The 15,286-nt window shown below is 40.5% G+C and overlaps 1 protein-coding gene across 4 annotated transcripts in view; it reads left to right on the top strand.

Annotated features, from left to right (window-relative positions):
* Positions 1-3,464: 3,464 nt before the first annotated feature.
* Positions 3,465-15,286, top strand: part of LOC133405962 (phosphatidylinositol 4,5-bisphosphate 3-kinase catalytic subunit alpha isoform-like) — a 35,937-nt gene continuing 24,115 nt past the window's right edge. The window contains exons 1-11 of one of the 4 annotated variants that reach the window (XM_061683073.1): positions 3,465-3,793; positions 4,184-4,242; positions 6,191-6,283; positions 6,367-6,535; positions 7,318-7,444; positions 7,765-7,974; positions 10,862-10,956; positions 11,218-11,373; positions 13,688-13,933; positions 14,214-14,299; positions 14,668-14,773. In XM_061683073.1, the coding sequence (XP_061539057.1) occupies positions 6,228-6,283; positions 6,367-6,535; positions 7,318-7,444; positions 7,765-7,974; positions 10,862-10,956; positions 11,218-11,373; positions 13,688-13,933; positions 14,214-14,299; positions 14,668-14,773 (1,251 nt within the window). In that variant the 5' untranslated portion in view covers positions 3,465-3,793; positions 4,184-4,242; positions 6,191-6,227. Of the gene's footprint in view, positions 4,243-6,148; positions 6,284-6,366; positions 6,536-7,317; positions 7,445-7,764; positions 7,975-10,861; positions 10,957-11,217; positions 11,374-13,687; positions 13,934-14,213; positions 14,300-14,667; positions 14,774-15,286 lie in introns of all 4 variants that reach the window. The other 3 variants (XM_061683074.1, XM_061683072.1, XM_061683076.1) reach the window with 3 other exon arrangements.

The following is a 15,286-nucleotide window of genomic DNA, read 5'->3' as shown; positions in this document are numbered from 1 at the left end:
CTCAGATGCTGAAGTGTGTCTTTTTGGATTCATATTAGTTTAAGACGAGTTGAATTCCTCCCCTTCAAGATACATTGAAACACGTTTAATAACTGATCAATACAGAGGCTAATGACATGGCTTTGGATCACAACACAATAACTGTTTGCTCCTAGATACTTTTGAAGTCACAGAGATTATATTTTGGGTGCATATGTGACTAAAATGGTTGGAGAAAAATATTACTTATTCATTTTAAATTAAATAAGGTAATATTAAAGTCGTCTTGAAAATATCTGGGACGGGTTAATTTGGCTTGTATTTATCTCTTGGCTCTCCACTTTCTAATCAGCCATCATTACTATCCTAAATAAAATGTAAAGTTAAAGAAGTCTTATATGATGCATCATGACTGTAAAGTTTCATATTTCATATCCATATTGAGTTCCATATGATTTCTGGACTGTATCAGAAATGGCTCTATTCTGTGAAATGCTGTCGACTCACATTTCCAATTTCCACTCCCTTGTAACTCTCCGTTACATCCTAATTCCTACAATTCAATATGGGTGGAGGAGTTATTATTATTATTTGGTTTGTCATCCCAAGATTCATCTGTCATGGACGTTAATATATATATATATATATATATATATATATATATATATATATATATATATATATATTCTCTTTTTTGTTTTTTCCCCCAATTTATTTCTAGTTTTTTCTTTTTTTTTTGGGGGGGGGGGGGGGGGGTGGACAATCCCAAGAAGGCTTATTGGGGGTTTATCCCCGCTTATTCAAGATTTTTTTGGGGTAAAAAAGAAAAATGTGTTTTTCAAACAACCAAATCATTTAGGGGGGCTTAACATTTTGGGGGGCTGAAAAGCGCCCCCTAAAATAGGCTGAACGACGCCACTGAGCTGGATATTACGATATCGAATAAATATTGCTCAAACAGCTTTCCACGGCTTTCAAGTATTTTTCCAAATACAAATCTGAAAAGTATGCATGGGAAACCTAATAATCACCCCATCATATTACAATTACATAATTGCCCTTGCATTTGATTGTTATCATTTTATGACTAGTTTTGAATTGGAGTCAAGAAAAAAAATTGTGACAAGCTTCCGCAGGCTACATAAAATGACGTAGAGGGCAAGCCTTGAATTTGACACCTGTGTTCAATAGACTTGTGGACTATCATGCTGTTACCAGATTTCTTAATTGAGTCCATTGCTTCTGGAGTGGGAGATTTGTACCAGGTAAAAGGGATTTTGAATAAGGAAGTCTAAAGGGTATCCCTCCTTTTCGCAATGCATGCCACACCATGTGGACAGCGATTGATTGCAGCTAATTTCCTCATACAATAGGACAAGGGACCAAAGCACACCACCAAACTATATAAGAATTACTGTATATAGGGAAGAAGCCGTCTGTGATGGAATCGCAATCGCAGTCACCAGATCTCAACCGTGCTGAGCTGTTGAAAGAGCAGCTTCACATAAGAAGCGCTCATCAAGTCAGTACAACTTGTGGGAGGTGCTTCAGGAAGCGTGGGGTGAAATGTGATCAATTTACCTCAACAAATTGACACCTGGAATGCCAAAGGACTGCAAGGCTGTAATTGTAGCAAATGCAAAATTCTTTGACAAAAGCAAAGGTTACTGTTGTTGTTGCGACTTTCAGCTTGTCTCGTCAGGGCGTCGTGTCATCGAGTCATTCGCATGATTTGTTTGGCACAGTTTTTACACCAGCTGCTCTTCCTGACGCAATGCATCCCTTTTATTAATCTGGTTGCTTGCCGGAAATCGAACCAGCGCTCTGTATGAACGGCATCAGCATGTACAGCTACACCTGTGCATGAATCGTGACTAGTTTTCTATTAATTTTGGAACTTCGTTGGTGAATAAAAGTGGAAACCATGAAATTGCTTGGGTGACCCCAAACTTTTCAAAAGTAGTATATGAATACTATATATGAATTGAATTTCATATTCTCATTTGTTTTTCTTTTAACCTTTATATAGCATAAACAGACTGTTTTGTGTTCTCCTAACCACTTATGGTCACAGGTGTGCTGAGTGACTTTTTAAATTATTACTACAATATGTTGTGACTGAGCAAGATTGTATGATTTATGACTTGCTTAATCCGTGATGACCTTATATGCAATAAGTGTGGCCATGCAGTTGACGGTGCTGAAAAGAATGTTGAAGATGAGATTTTGTTTTTTTTGATGCAAGATGGGTCCTCTCCACATTTTGCTATTATCGTTTATGAATGGCTGAATGTGCACTTACCTGGGAGATGGATGGGTTGTCGTGGTCCATGAGTGGCCAGCCAGGAGAGCCAACTTAACGCCCTGTGAGGTTTTCTATGGGGTTGGTAAAAGTCTACTGTACCAAACCAAAAATTTTGGAAGAAGTTTAAAGGTGAATATGAGACGTTATCTTAAAGCTTAAAGCTTAAAGGCTATTTAGACCTCCATAGGGTGACTAACATGGACTTAGTATAAAAGTGTGTATTTAATAAAAAACAACAACACCTTGGTTTTGTCATACAAGTGTCCAGAAAAGGCACATCTGACAGCTACTTCTGTTTGACCCAGTTTTGGATACGCTTTGTCCATATTTGGCTAAGACTGCCCCCTTTCTTGTGATTGGTTGCCTCCGTGAAAATAACCCAACCCTCACTACTCGCGGGAGCACAATTCCTGGCCAGTTCAAGAAGCTGGTAGGGAACCTCATGTTAAATGCTTTCCTCTTATATTAATCTCTCGTTACAATACACACATTAAAGAACAAACACAAAATAATAATAACAATAGTTCTTACGATTACAATCGGGAGCTCGCAGCGGTTGCTGTTCGGCCGCTAAAAATGAGAAAATAAATACAATAAATAAATGATTCATATCCTAAATAGTTTAAAATAGGTAGTTGATTTTCAAACACTCTGCAGTCTGTAGTTTAGGCAAAGATACATTTGTTCAATAGTCTTCTCATCAGAACCTTATTAGTAAGTAAGTGTGACTCGTCACTTTCCCATAAAGCTAGTGGGCAGTAGTTTTAGTTACTTTTTGAAATGTAACTGCCAAATGTTTCAGTGCAATATATGTAATGTCCAAGTTTTTGTTCAATTACCTTTCATAAGGTGTAGATGGACCTTTTTTTGTGATATCATAATTAAGTGAAAACACAGTTGACTAAATTCACTCCAGTAGATCGTACGTATACAGAAACGCCCACCTCTGCTGGCCTCCACTTCCCACCCTCCCGTGTGAAAACGGGACAATGGCGCGTTGTAATAACAGTAATCCAGTGCATTTTTGTAACACACGAAGACCACATAAACAGACTAAATCAAATACACGGGTAGTGTGGTTCCTGACGTGCAGTTAGCTAACTAGTACTAGTGCAGCGGTGCGACGCGTGTGTAAAGTTCAGAGGCAGACACATGAGGGAGGACCCGCCTGGCTGCTCGCTCAGTTCATAAACATCCTGGCGTTCATCCGGTCTGATTATGACTGAACATGCTGGTCTCGTTCTGTTTACTACAACGAGACGTTACTGTTGCAACAGCAAAGAACGCGGTTGCCGTGTGGATTAAAGACTAAAGGGTCCTCCCAAGGATAGCTGCTTCGGGGACGGAGAGCAAGCAGACTGCCTGTTTACTTCGCCGGTGTTGCGAGCCATCAACCGGCCGCCGCTGAAGGGTCGGCTTGCTTGCCGGCCGGCGTCAGACGTGCCAAGACTACACCATCATCTTCACGCCATTCACCGCGTTGACACCCATGGGAAAGGAAAAGGGAAGGTTAGTCGTGTACGTTGTGTAGCACATTATGTTGTGTCTCGTTTGCAGGATGATAAATGTTTTAGCAAGGCAACTGACAGTACAGCCGAGCACTATTAAACAAGAAGCTAGCTTAACTGTTCCCAAATTGATTCGTATTGTTATTTTTTAAATGTGCATAATAATGAACAGCAATAATTTCACTGTTTGGGGTACTTGTCAGTCAATTATTATACTGCACAAGGTTTATCATTATCGCACGTTATGTCATTGGCAGCATCACTATGCTGTCATTTTCAATTTAGCTAGCTCGTTACTAGCCTAGTCGCTAACGTCACCCACGATTGATTGAGTGCTGTCGTTTGTGTTCAGTCTTCTCTCTCTCTCTCTCTCCACACCTCTGAGTGACAGCTTGGGGTTGAATTGCAAGATGTAGGCTGGAACTAAACCGTCATCTACTGCTCTCTGAGGTACGACTCCCTATTTATCGCCATACTAATGATGCATTTGTCTCTACTGAATTTTGACACCCTGTGTTGTTTGTTGGAAGGTATGAGCAGATCTTACGCTGAAGCACTTACTTCGTTTGAAAGTGGTAACGGTACTACAAATGTACATTCTATAACTATAAATTGTGTTAACTTGACCGTTGAAAATGTGTTAATTTTGAAAACAAATGTTTAACTTGCTTTCTATTTTTATTTTTTAAAATTTTATTTCAAGGTTGAGAATGCTTCTTGAGCTTGCCAATGTGTTATCCCACGTCCATTCAACTAGCTGTTACTTGTTTCCCAATTCAAAGCAAGCCTGTGTAGAGGCCAATGTTTCCCCACTCCCCATATCCTGTTTTGTGAGGAAGCTTCCTTTTTTGGCCCAAAGGGGTTCGCTGCATCCTAGTAAGGGTCACAGCTCACAGAATCGCTCCATGCACAATATGTTCTTATTCTGTTTATTTTACAAGCTCATTTTACACAGTAATACTAAACATTATTGGAAATGGATTTCCTGTTAACTTCTCAGCAGTTTTCCGTCAGTGGGATAATAACGGGAACATTTAAAAGCGGTTGGAATACTTTTGATATTTTTGGCATTTGTGTGTTTCATTTTGCTGTTAAATTGGTTTGCACACTTTTTATTCTAGTGGGTAACATTACTGTTCCCTACCAATAGGTGGTGGATAATTTATTATCCAGTGTGTAAAACCTTTTCAGTAATTTAGATTTTGTAACATTTGTTTGTTTAATCCAGTGGTTCTTAAACGTTTTAAACGAAGTACCACCTTAATGACCAGCATTAAAATACAGCAACACAGTAGAATTAAGTGTTGACAAAAATGATGCAGAGGTTTTATTTCTAAAAAGTACAATGAATATGTAAATGAGCCACTGTAACATTACACGGTTTGAACATTAAAATTGCGCTTAGTATCAAAAGACAAAAGTGTACTTCAATAATGTTTCATTAAAATGTATTTATCATCCATCCATTTCCTGAGCCGCTTCTCCTCACTAGGGTCGCGGGCGTGCCGGAGCCTATCCCAGCTGTCATCGGGCAGGAGGCGGGGTACACCCTGAACTGGTTGCCAGCCAATCGCAGGGCACATAGAAACAAACAACCATCCGCACTCACAGTCATGCCTACAGGCAATTTAGAGTCACCAATTAATGCATGTTTTTGGGATGTGGGAGGAAACCAGAGTGCCCGGAGAAAACCCACGCAGGCACAGACGGGGAGAACATGCAAACTCCATTCAGGCGGGGCCGGGGGATTGAACCCGGGTCCTCAGAACTGTGAGGCTGACGCTCTAAACAGTCGTCCACCGTGCCAAAATGTATTTCACATAACTTAAATAAAAAAAGTACTTAAATGTTAAATGTTTGAAAACAAACAGTTCTTCTGAAAGTTCAAAATAAATGCACATGTATTGTACTGTATTTACCCGTAAGTTAAATACAACTGACCTGTACTTAAAAAAATAAAAAATAAAAAAAAAAGAGTGGTACTTCAAAAGTAAAAAATGTACAGGACTGGAATAAAAAAATAAATAAATACAGAAAAGTGTTGCTACTAGCTTCATTCTGTGTTTGATTTTATTTCATGTTTTAAGTGTTGTAAATTCTATTTATATTAATTTCAATGATTCCTTTGCGTTCCACTAGAGAGAGCCTGCATAGCACTAGTTGTACTCATACCACACTTTGAGAATCACCGGTTTAATCAAAATGCAAGATAACGGTAAGATACCAGATGCAAAGGGCTCAATGAAGATTGTAGCCTTTGATTGTTCTAGCGATAAATGTATGAGCCTTGGTGAATGACTTGTCTGGGCTGTTGTTTATAATACTGTGCTCAGTCATTGATTTTTTTTTTTTTTAGTCTTTGTTGGACGCTGAAGTACAGCTATCCTTTTGGTTGCAGCTTTTCTGTGTGGCTAAACTGGGAGACAAAGAGGAAGATGCCTCCCAGGCCATCCTCAGGGGAATTATGGGGCATCCACCTGATGCCTCCCAGGTAGAGACATGCTGAATTCACTTTAGATACAAATGTAATTTAGTTACCCATGCACTTGACAAGAAATCAGTGTGTATCTGCAGGATCTTGGTGGACTGCCTGTTGCCCAATGGAATGATTCTGACGCTGGAGTGCCTCCGTGAGGCCACTCTCATTACCATCAAACATGAGCTTTTTAAAGAAGCCAGAAAGTATCCCCTCCATCACCTCCTACAGGAGGAGACTTCTTATATCTTTGTCAGTGTTACTCAGGTACTTGAATATTCTGACAGACCAATAATCCATAATAAAAATTCCACAGATTAGTGTTTGTGTAAAAATAGTGGATATACTTTTCACAATGCCAAAGCTGCACTTCTTGCTTTAGTATGAGGTGTGTCAGAAAAGTTCCAGGAATGGTGTCACCAAAGATATACGTAAAATCCAAGCTAAAAACTAGAAGTTTTCCCCTTCAAAGTAATTCCTCTAGTGTCTTAACACACTTTCCTTGCCTTTTCTACCACGCCTTCATGCACTTCTGGAAGGATTCCTCCGGAGTTCCTCTGCAGCTTTGTCATGAGGGCCATCTTGATGTTGTTCATGTATTTAAAGCAGGTCCCCTTGAGCTTGGAAGATAGAAAAAAAAAATCACATGCAGCCAGATCGGGTGATAAGGGACGTTGATCCAGCACGGTGATGTTCTTCTCGGTTAGGAATTGTCGGATACTCGGGGCATTATGAGCAGGCGCATTGTCATGGTGAAGCAGCCATGAGTTGTCCTGCCACAACCATCTCCTCTTGTTGCGCTCTCAACAAAGCAAACGGCAAACAATCTTTTTGTAGACATGTTTGTTGATAGTTTGCCCCACAGTGAAGGAGAAACCTGTTGTTTGTAGTTTGGGTTTGATGATATGTTTTGTGACAGCAGTTTTCGGACACCTCGTAAATGATTTAGCTGTCCAGGTTTTGTAACAACTCCACAAATCTTCACGATTGATACCCATGAGAAATGAAACGTAATAGTTAGGAGACAGACTCAATTGTCCTGTCTACAGGAAGCTGAGCGGGAGGAGTTCTTTGACGAGACTAGAAGGCTGTGCGACCTCAGACTTTTTCAACCCTTCCTCAAGGTCATTGAACCAGTTGGCAACAGAGAGGAAAAGATCCTGAACAGAGAGATTGGTGAGCCCCAATGAAGCCAGATACAGTGGGTTCTGTTCTCTTTTTGCTCATTAATGCAAAGAGTAAGGAGGCAAAATGGCCATCCATCCATCCATCCATCCATCCATCCATTATCCTCCTTTATAATTGCAAAATAGTCATTTGAAGGACATCTGCATTGTTTCATTTGTGAAATACAGTCCTATAATGATGCATTTGTATTAAATAATAATATTAATACAATTGTACATGTTTGACACTAGAATTGGGAACAAGAATTTAATTTCCTATGCAACCTTTTAAGGTTAAAATGCCACAACACAAACTTTTTATTTCGGCAGGTTTTGCCATCGGTATGCCAGTGTGTGAGTTTGACCTGGTCAAGGACCCTGAGGTTCAGGACTTCAGGAGAAACATTCTGAATGTGTGTAAAGACTCTGTGGAACTGAGAGATGCCAGTGGGCCCCACAGCAGAGCCCTCTATGTTTATCCACCCAACATAGAATCCACAGAAGAACTTCCAAAACACATTTACAGCAAGTTGGACAAAGGTAAGCAGCTTATCATTTTACTACCATTATTTAAGATAATATATCACTGAACTACAATAACAAGTAATATATGAGCCTTTCTATCTTTCATTTTGAAACCGCAGTTATAAATCACGCTGTCAGTGAATTGACAATTGTTTGCTGCTTAGCATTTGTGGTCTTTCAAGAGTACACCAAGAAGGGGCTCCTCTCAGATGCATTGTCAGTAGCATCAACTCAGTCATTTAGAATATTGAAAAGTAAGTAAGCCCACACCTTTAGTACTCTTGGTAGGCAAAACACCACATCTTGCCCAAAATCCAGTGGACTTTTTAAATGAGGTTCGAAACCTGAAACTGGACAAAAATGAAACTGTTTTTTCATCCGTCGCCACCTCTTTGTTCACTTGCATTTCAAACCAAGATGCAGTGAAAACTGTTAGGCAGTGGTTACTGCACGATAACAGCATCCAAGACAGATCCACACTCAATCCGGAAAAGATATGCCATTTGCTGGAACTTTGTCTTAGCCCTTACATATTTTCAATTCCAGGGAACATTTTACAGACATAACATCGTTGTGCTATGGGTTCACTGGTATCCCCCAATTGTGGCCAACCTACACATGGAGGACACAAAAAGGAGGGCTCAGAACTTTTTTAGCTCCAAGTCATTGGTACAGACACAGTGGGTACGGAAAGTATTCAGAGCCCCTTAAAATCTTTCACTTTGTGTTATATTGCAGCCATTTGCTAAAATCATTTAAGTAATTTTTTTCCTTATTAATGTACACACAGCACCCCATATTGACAGAAAAAAACGGAATTGTTGAAATTTATGCTGATTTATTAAAAAAGAAAAACTGAAATATCACACAGCCATCAGTGTTCAGACCCTTTGCTGTGACACTCATTTCACGCTGGTGCTGTCCATTTCTTCTGATCATCCTTGAGATGGTTCTACACCTTCATTGGAGTCCTAGCTGTGTTTGATTATACTGATTGGACTTGATTAGGAAAGCCACACACCTGTCTATATAAGACCTTATAGCTCGTTGGGAGGAGTGGCCCCCTCCGATCAGAACCTGAGAGGTGTTCTATTATTGGACTTCTGTGCTCATGACGGATTGTCCATAGCGAACACCATGTTCAAGCATAAGGGTGTCCACACATGCACTTGGCACCAGGACACCCTAGGTCGCAGTTCGATGATCGACTTTGTGGTTGTGTCATCGGACTTGCGGTCGCATGTCTTGGACACTCGAGTGAAGAGAGGGGCGGAGCTGTCAACTGATCACCACCTGGTGGTGAGTTGGGTCCGATGGTGGGGGAAGAAGAACCTGGCAGGCCCAAACGTACTGTGAGGGTCTGCTAGGAACGTCTGGAAAAATCCCATGTCAGAAGGAGTTTCAACTCCCACCTCCGACAGAACCTTGCTCATGTTCTGGGCGAGGCGGGTGACATTGAGTCTGAGTGGACCATGTTCCGCGCCTCCATTGCTGAGGCGGCCGATCGGAACTATGGCCGTAAGGTGGTCAGTGCTTGTTGTGGCGGTAATCCCTGAACCTGTTGGTGGACACCAATGGTGAGGGATGGCCTGGGGGGTGCTTCGGGAGTATGGAGTACCGAACCCCCTGATATGGGTTGTTCGGTCCCTTTACGACCAGTATCAGAGTTTGGTCTGCATTGCTGGCAGTAAGTCGGACTTGTTTCCGGTGAGGGTTGGACCCTGCCAAGGCTGCCTGCCCCTTGTCACCGATTCTGTTCATTACTTGTATGGACAGGATTTCTAGGCGCAGCCGAGGCGCAGAGGGGGGCCGGTTTGGTGGCCTAAGTATTGCATCTCTCCTTTTTGCAGATGATGTGGTTCTGTTGGCTTCATCAAGCCGTGATCTCCAACTTCTCACTGCAGCGGTTCGCAGCTGAGTGTGAAGCGGCTGGGATGAAAATCAGCACCTACGAATCTGAGACCATGGTCCTTAGTCAGAAAAGGGTGGCGTGCCCTCTCCAGGTCGGGGATGAGATCCTGCTCGAAGTGGAAGAGTTCAAGTATCTTGGGGTCTTGTTCAAGAGTGAAGGAAGAATGGAACGGGAGATCAACAGGCGGATCGGCGCAGCGTCTGCAGCGATGCGGACATTGTATCGTTCCGTTGTAGTAAGAAGGAGCTCAGCCGAAAGGCGAAGGTCTCAATTTACCGGTCGAGCTACGTTCCTACCCTCACCTATGGTCCTGTGGGTCGTGACCGAAAGAACAAGATCTTGGATACAAGCGGCCGAAATGAGTTTCCTCCACAGGGTGTCTGGGCTCTCCCTTAGAGATAGGGTGAGAAGCTGCTCCTCCACATTGAGAGGAGCCAGATTAGGTGGCTGGGGCATCTGATTAGGATGCCTCTCGGACGCCTTCCTGGTGAGGTGTTCCGGGCACGTCCCACTGGGAGGAGACCCTGGGGACGACCCAAGACATGCTGGAGAGACTGTGTCCCAGCTGGACTCGGATTCCCTCGGAAGAGCTGGACGAAGTGACAGGGGAGAGGGAGGTCTGGGCATCCTTGCTAAAGCTACTGCCCGACCCAACCTTGGATTAGCGGAAGAAAATGGATGGATGGATGGATAGTTTTCACATTGTATACATATTCCTAAAGATTGTGAAAAAGGTGTACTTTCACTCAAATGTTATATGTAATGTCTAATGTTACAAATTTATAAACTGTATATTAATACAAACTAATCTCTACTTGTGCACAGAGTATAAACATTTCGACTCATTTATTAGTGAATGAGACCCAATGACCTGGATGTATGAGAATATTCACAGGCACGTTTCTTGCTTGAGGAAAAACACTGATTTATTGATCCAACTGATTTCCTCAACTGTGGAACTTTGACCCATTTGTCTCTTATCTGTTTTAGGTCAAATTATTGTTGTAATTTGGGTGATTGTTTCTCCAAATAACGACAAACAAAAGTATACATTGAAGATCAACCATGACTGTGTGCCTGAGCAGGTCAGTGAATATCTCCTAACACGTACACACTTGTATTTACGCTAAATAAGCGGTACTGAATATGAATGAATGAATTTGTGAGAGACTTTCCCTACACCATTTTATTCTATCTGAAGAAGCCCCTGAGATATACATATGAAAGCATATGTAGTTGCTGAACAGAAATAGATCTGGTTTGCTGTTCAGTCTAACATGTATCTTGTCATAAAGGCTGTTTTATCAAACCCATAGTTTAGACTTTTTATCTTTTGTTGATTGCAGGTGATTGCAGAGGCCATTCGTAAGAAGACACGTAGTATGCTGCTCTCCCCTGAGCAACTAAAGATGTGTGTTCAGGAATATCAGGGTAAATACATCCTCAAAGTTTGTGGCTGTGATGAGTACCTGCTGGAAAAGTACCCAATCAGCCAGTATAAGGTAAATGACAGGAGCATAACTTTTATGTAAAGCATCTTAACTCATAATACCAGTGTTGGGAAGTAGCGGTTTTACTAGTTTAACTCAGAGGTGGGACGTATTGAAGTACTTGTACTTTGTTACTGTACTTAAGTAGATTTGTTTATAAACTTTTTATTTTATTTTATTTTTTAATTTTTTTTTTAGGGTATCTGTACTTGAGTGTTTATTTTTCTGGCGACTTTTTACTTTTAATCCTTACTTTTTAAACACAAATATCTGTACTTTCTACTCATTACATTTTACAAATTAGCTTGTTACTATAAAACATTCTAAGTTTAGCGATGACGCGACGTAAAAAGTGGGATGCCGAAAACCGGAAACTGGAAGTAAGCGAGCCAAAAGCATCGTAGACATTGTAGATATTACACTCCACTTTGAGCCGTGTGCCCTAAAGCGACGCCAAGCTAGTGTGGGCGAAGTGTCATTTCATTACATGTTTGTGGAAACCAAAATAAGTACGTACTGAATACCAGTACTTTTGACATCTCTGGATTAACATTTCTCAATAGCGTGTTTGTAACGTTGCTGTTTTCAACATCAAATATCTTTTCAGTAGTGAAGCTACTTTCATGATCACATAACGCGGTGGCATCTACAGAAACTACATTTCCTAGGCAGTTGTAAACCTAAAATGCATCTTTGCTAGACCTTGTGTACCTATTAGTCCATGTAGAAAACAATGCCCGCACTCAAATGAGTTCTCACAAAACAGTTATACGTGCCAGTGTTTAAAAGGAATCTCAGTCAACATCCAAGATGTGCAGCACAAATTTAAGGACACGTTTTCAGGTATTTGCTGAAGTTTACACAACAATCGGCAGGTAAGATATTAATCACAACTCAATAAGCAAACATCAACAGCTAAGCTGGCAAGATGGTTTTGGCAGCAATAGAACTGTGTGTGAGTGTGTGTGTGTATGTATGTGTGTGTGTGTGTGTGTTTGAAGAGAATTGAACTAAATCGAATTGAATTGTGAGGCTAACAATGGATGTTAACAATGCCCAGCCCCAATGTAGCTGTTAACAAACAAGCAGATCTTGATTTTAGTAACGACGTAGCTGCTTTCAAAACATGCAATCCATAAAATTACAACTACATACTTGAGTTGGACCCTGACAGAACTAAAACTTTATAATTGTCGAAAAACAAGATAATGGAGTTAAGTTATGCTCACTAAAAATTACGGGGGAACAAAACGACAAAGCCCTGTGGTCCTCCTGCATGGCTCCGTCCGGCGCTGCAGGGCGTTAGTTCGCTTCCAGTAATATTCATTTCGTGGCGTAATCCAACTCAGAAGATCCTGACGACTGGAGTAGCGTTTCCAAGCCAAAATACACACAAATTCAACAAAAAGAGCGCCAAATGTGCTATGACAAGACAGCCATTACACCGGCTAGAGCAGCCTCACTGGCGTGGGGAAGGGTAAACATTGTCTGAATTGTCTATGCCTCTGCTACCAGAGGATCGATCCTCAAAAATAAATGTTGCTACTTTTGATACTTGAGTCATTTGAAGGACTGTATTTGCAGTATCATATCACAAAGGAAATCGGTGATATCGATTATTATTGCACAGAAGGAGCAAATAGTGGCACAAACTCAGCATAGCAAAATCCATACAATGCGAATCACAGGCAAAGCACCAGGATAGGAATCGATTCAGAGGATTTGCTGTATCGATATTGAATGGGAGGGCGGAGAATTGCAATGCATCCATTAATCGATATTTTTACCCAACCCTAATAATAACACAGTCCTGTAACACCATTAGTCCGAGAAATTGATATTGCCGTGTTAGTAATAAGCATGGTTATCCAAAGATTTTAGAAGTAAGTGTGTTAATTTATACAACAATAGTACAATTAAAAAAAAGAAAAAATGTAGTTGTTGTTTTAAAGAGGCCCAACTGAAGTAGTTTTACTATTTTCCTTATTTTATTGTAGCTTCGCTTGCTGCATTTCTCTGGTGGGTACCAGCTTCAGTGTAGTGAAGCGTCATTTAATGGAGATTTAGCTTAATACATTTTCTAAGTAGTTTGTTGAATGGAAAATGGATTGATTGTGATAGAGATAGATTTGTAGAATTGTCATTAATGTGATAACATGTTCTTAAGAAGGTCCTCAGCGCTTGGGTGAAAGCACTTGAAAGCACTAAAACCTCTTACTTAAAACGTGACCCTTCCGAATGTCCCCTTTTCTTCTGATTGGTCAACTTCTGGAAGCCTGTTACACTGTGCGTATTTTATATATGAACCCTGTGTCTTTCCCACTAGTACATTCGTAGTTGTATCATGCTGAGCAGGATGCCCAACTTGATGCTCATGGCTAAGGACAGCCTCTACACCCAGTTGCCTACTGATAACTTTGTCATGCCATCATATTCCCGCCGCATCTCCACCGCATCATCGTATATGAATGGCGAGGCAGCTGCCAAGTCACTATGGGCCATCAATGGAACACTGCGAATACGGATCCTCTGTGCTACCTATGTTAACGTCAATATAAGGGACATAGACAAGGTAGGAATAGCCATATTTCACGGGACAAGTATATATTTTTTTTTACAAATTGATTCTGTGTGTTGTAGTGTTTTTTTATTTTATTTATTGTTGTTATTTTTTACGTTTTGAACTCAGTTACTTTCTGTGGAAATAACAGTGATATAGTGTGTATGGAATAATAGTTCAACTCTCAGGATCCAGGATGTTGTTAAGAAATGTATAAATTGTGCTACATCAATACTTTGACTGATTTATTTTATTTCTTTTTTGTTTTTCTCATATTTTTCAATTCTCGTAGATTTATGTGAGAACGGGTATTTACCATGGAGGAGAGCAGATGTGTGACAATGTGAACACACAGAGGGTGCCCTGCTCTAACCCCAGGTAACATTTCTACCGACTTTGCTTATAGTCACTCACATTATATTCCTTATTGGCTGGAGCGTTTAACACATTTACTCTGCTGATGTAATGAAACAATCTAAGGGAGAAGGATAAATACAGTAAATAAAAAGTTAATCATAGTCTTTGTTTCCTCGCATACCTATCAAAAATAAAATCAGATGCCATTTGGGCCTTGTAGAAGAGTCCTAATGTATATGTTTTTTTTTAAAGTCTATCTCTTTTTCTAACCAAAGTACTGTTCAGTTTCTTTGCAAAACCTAGGAGATCCTGATGTTTTCCTTTTTAGATTCACCATTAGGTGATTGTGCTGTTTCACAAATACTCTCTTATTTATTCTATATCTACAGGTGGAGTGAGTGGTTGACCTATGACATGTACATTCCAGATATCCCGCGAGCTGCCAGACTTTGTCTTTCCATTTGCTCAGTCAAAGGCAGGAAGGGAGCAAAAGAGGTACATTAGAAAGCAATGTGAGAATGCAACATGGCACCATAACTACTGTTTAAAATTGATTGTTATTATTATTATTATTTTAATATTAGCAACACATACAATTTGCCAGTTCGACAACTCATTCTTCACTTTTTTTTTAAAGGAGTTACACAGGTAGTAGTAGCATGTAGTAGTAACACTACTTCTCCAGATGTTTGAATGTCAGCACTCATACAAGTAAGGGTGCCATGTAACTATGGTGAATGGGAGTTGAGGGATCGTCTTTGGTTCTACTTAATTGCTAATTATGGCCTGTGGTGGCAGAATACATCATCAGAAACTCAATCAGCAAGAGTGGACTTTTCCATTTGCTGTCAATACTCAGATTTCTATTAGGACAGTACACAGTTTGTAGCATGAATATCAGTCTGAAATTTATTTTAATTAATGCGTAAATTAGTCTATCGTGTCACATTTTTGGTGTCTGTCAGCATTAGATCAAACTCTGGTTTTGCAACCCTCTGATTTATGTTC

The sequence above is a fragment of the Phycodurus eques genome, chromosome 8, assembly GCF_024500275.1.
Source record: "Phycodurus eques isolate BA_2022a chromosome 8, UOR_Pequ_1.1, whole genome shotgun sequence".
NCBI classification, from domain to species: domain Eukaryota; kingdom Metazoa; phylum Chordata; class Actinopteri; order Syngnathiformes; family Syngnathidae; genus Phycodurus; species Phycodurus eques.
This window is presented reverse-complemented; position numbering and strand designations above follow the sequence as displayed.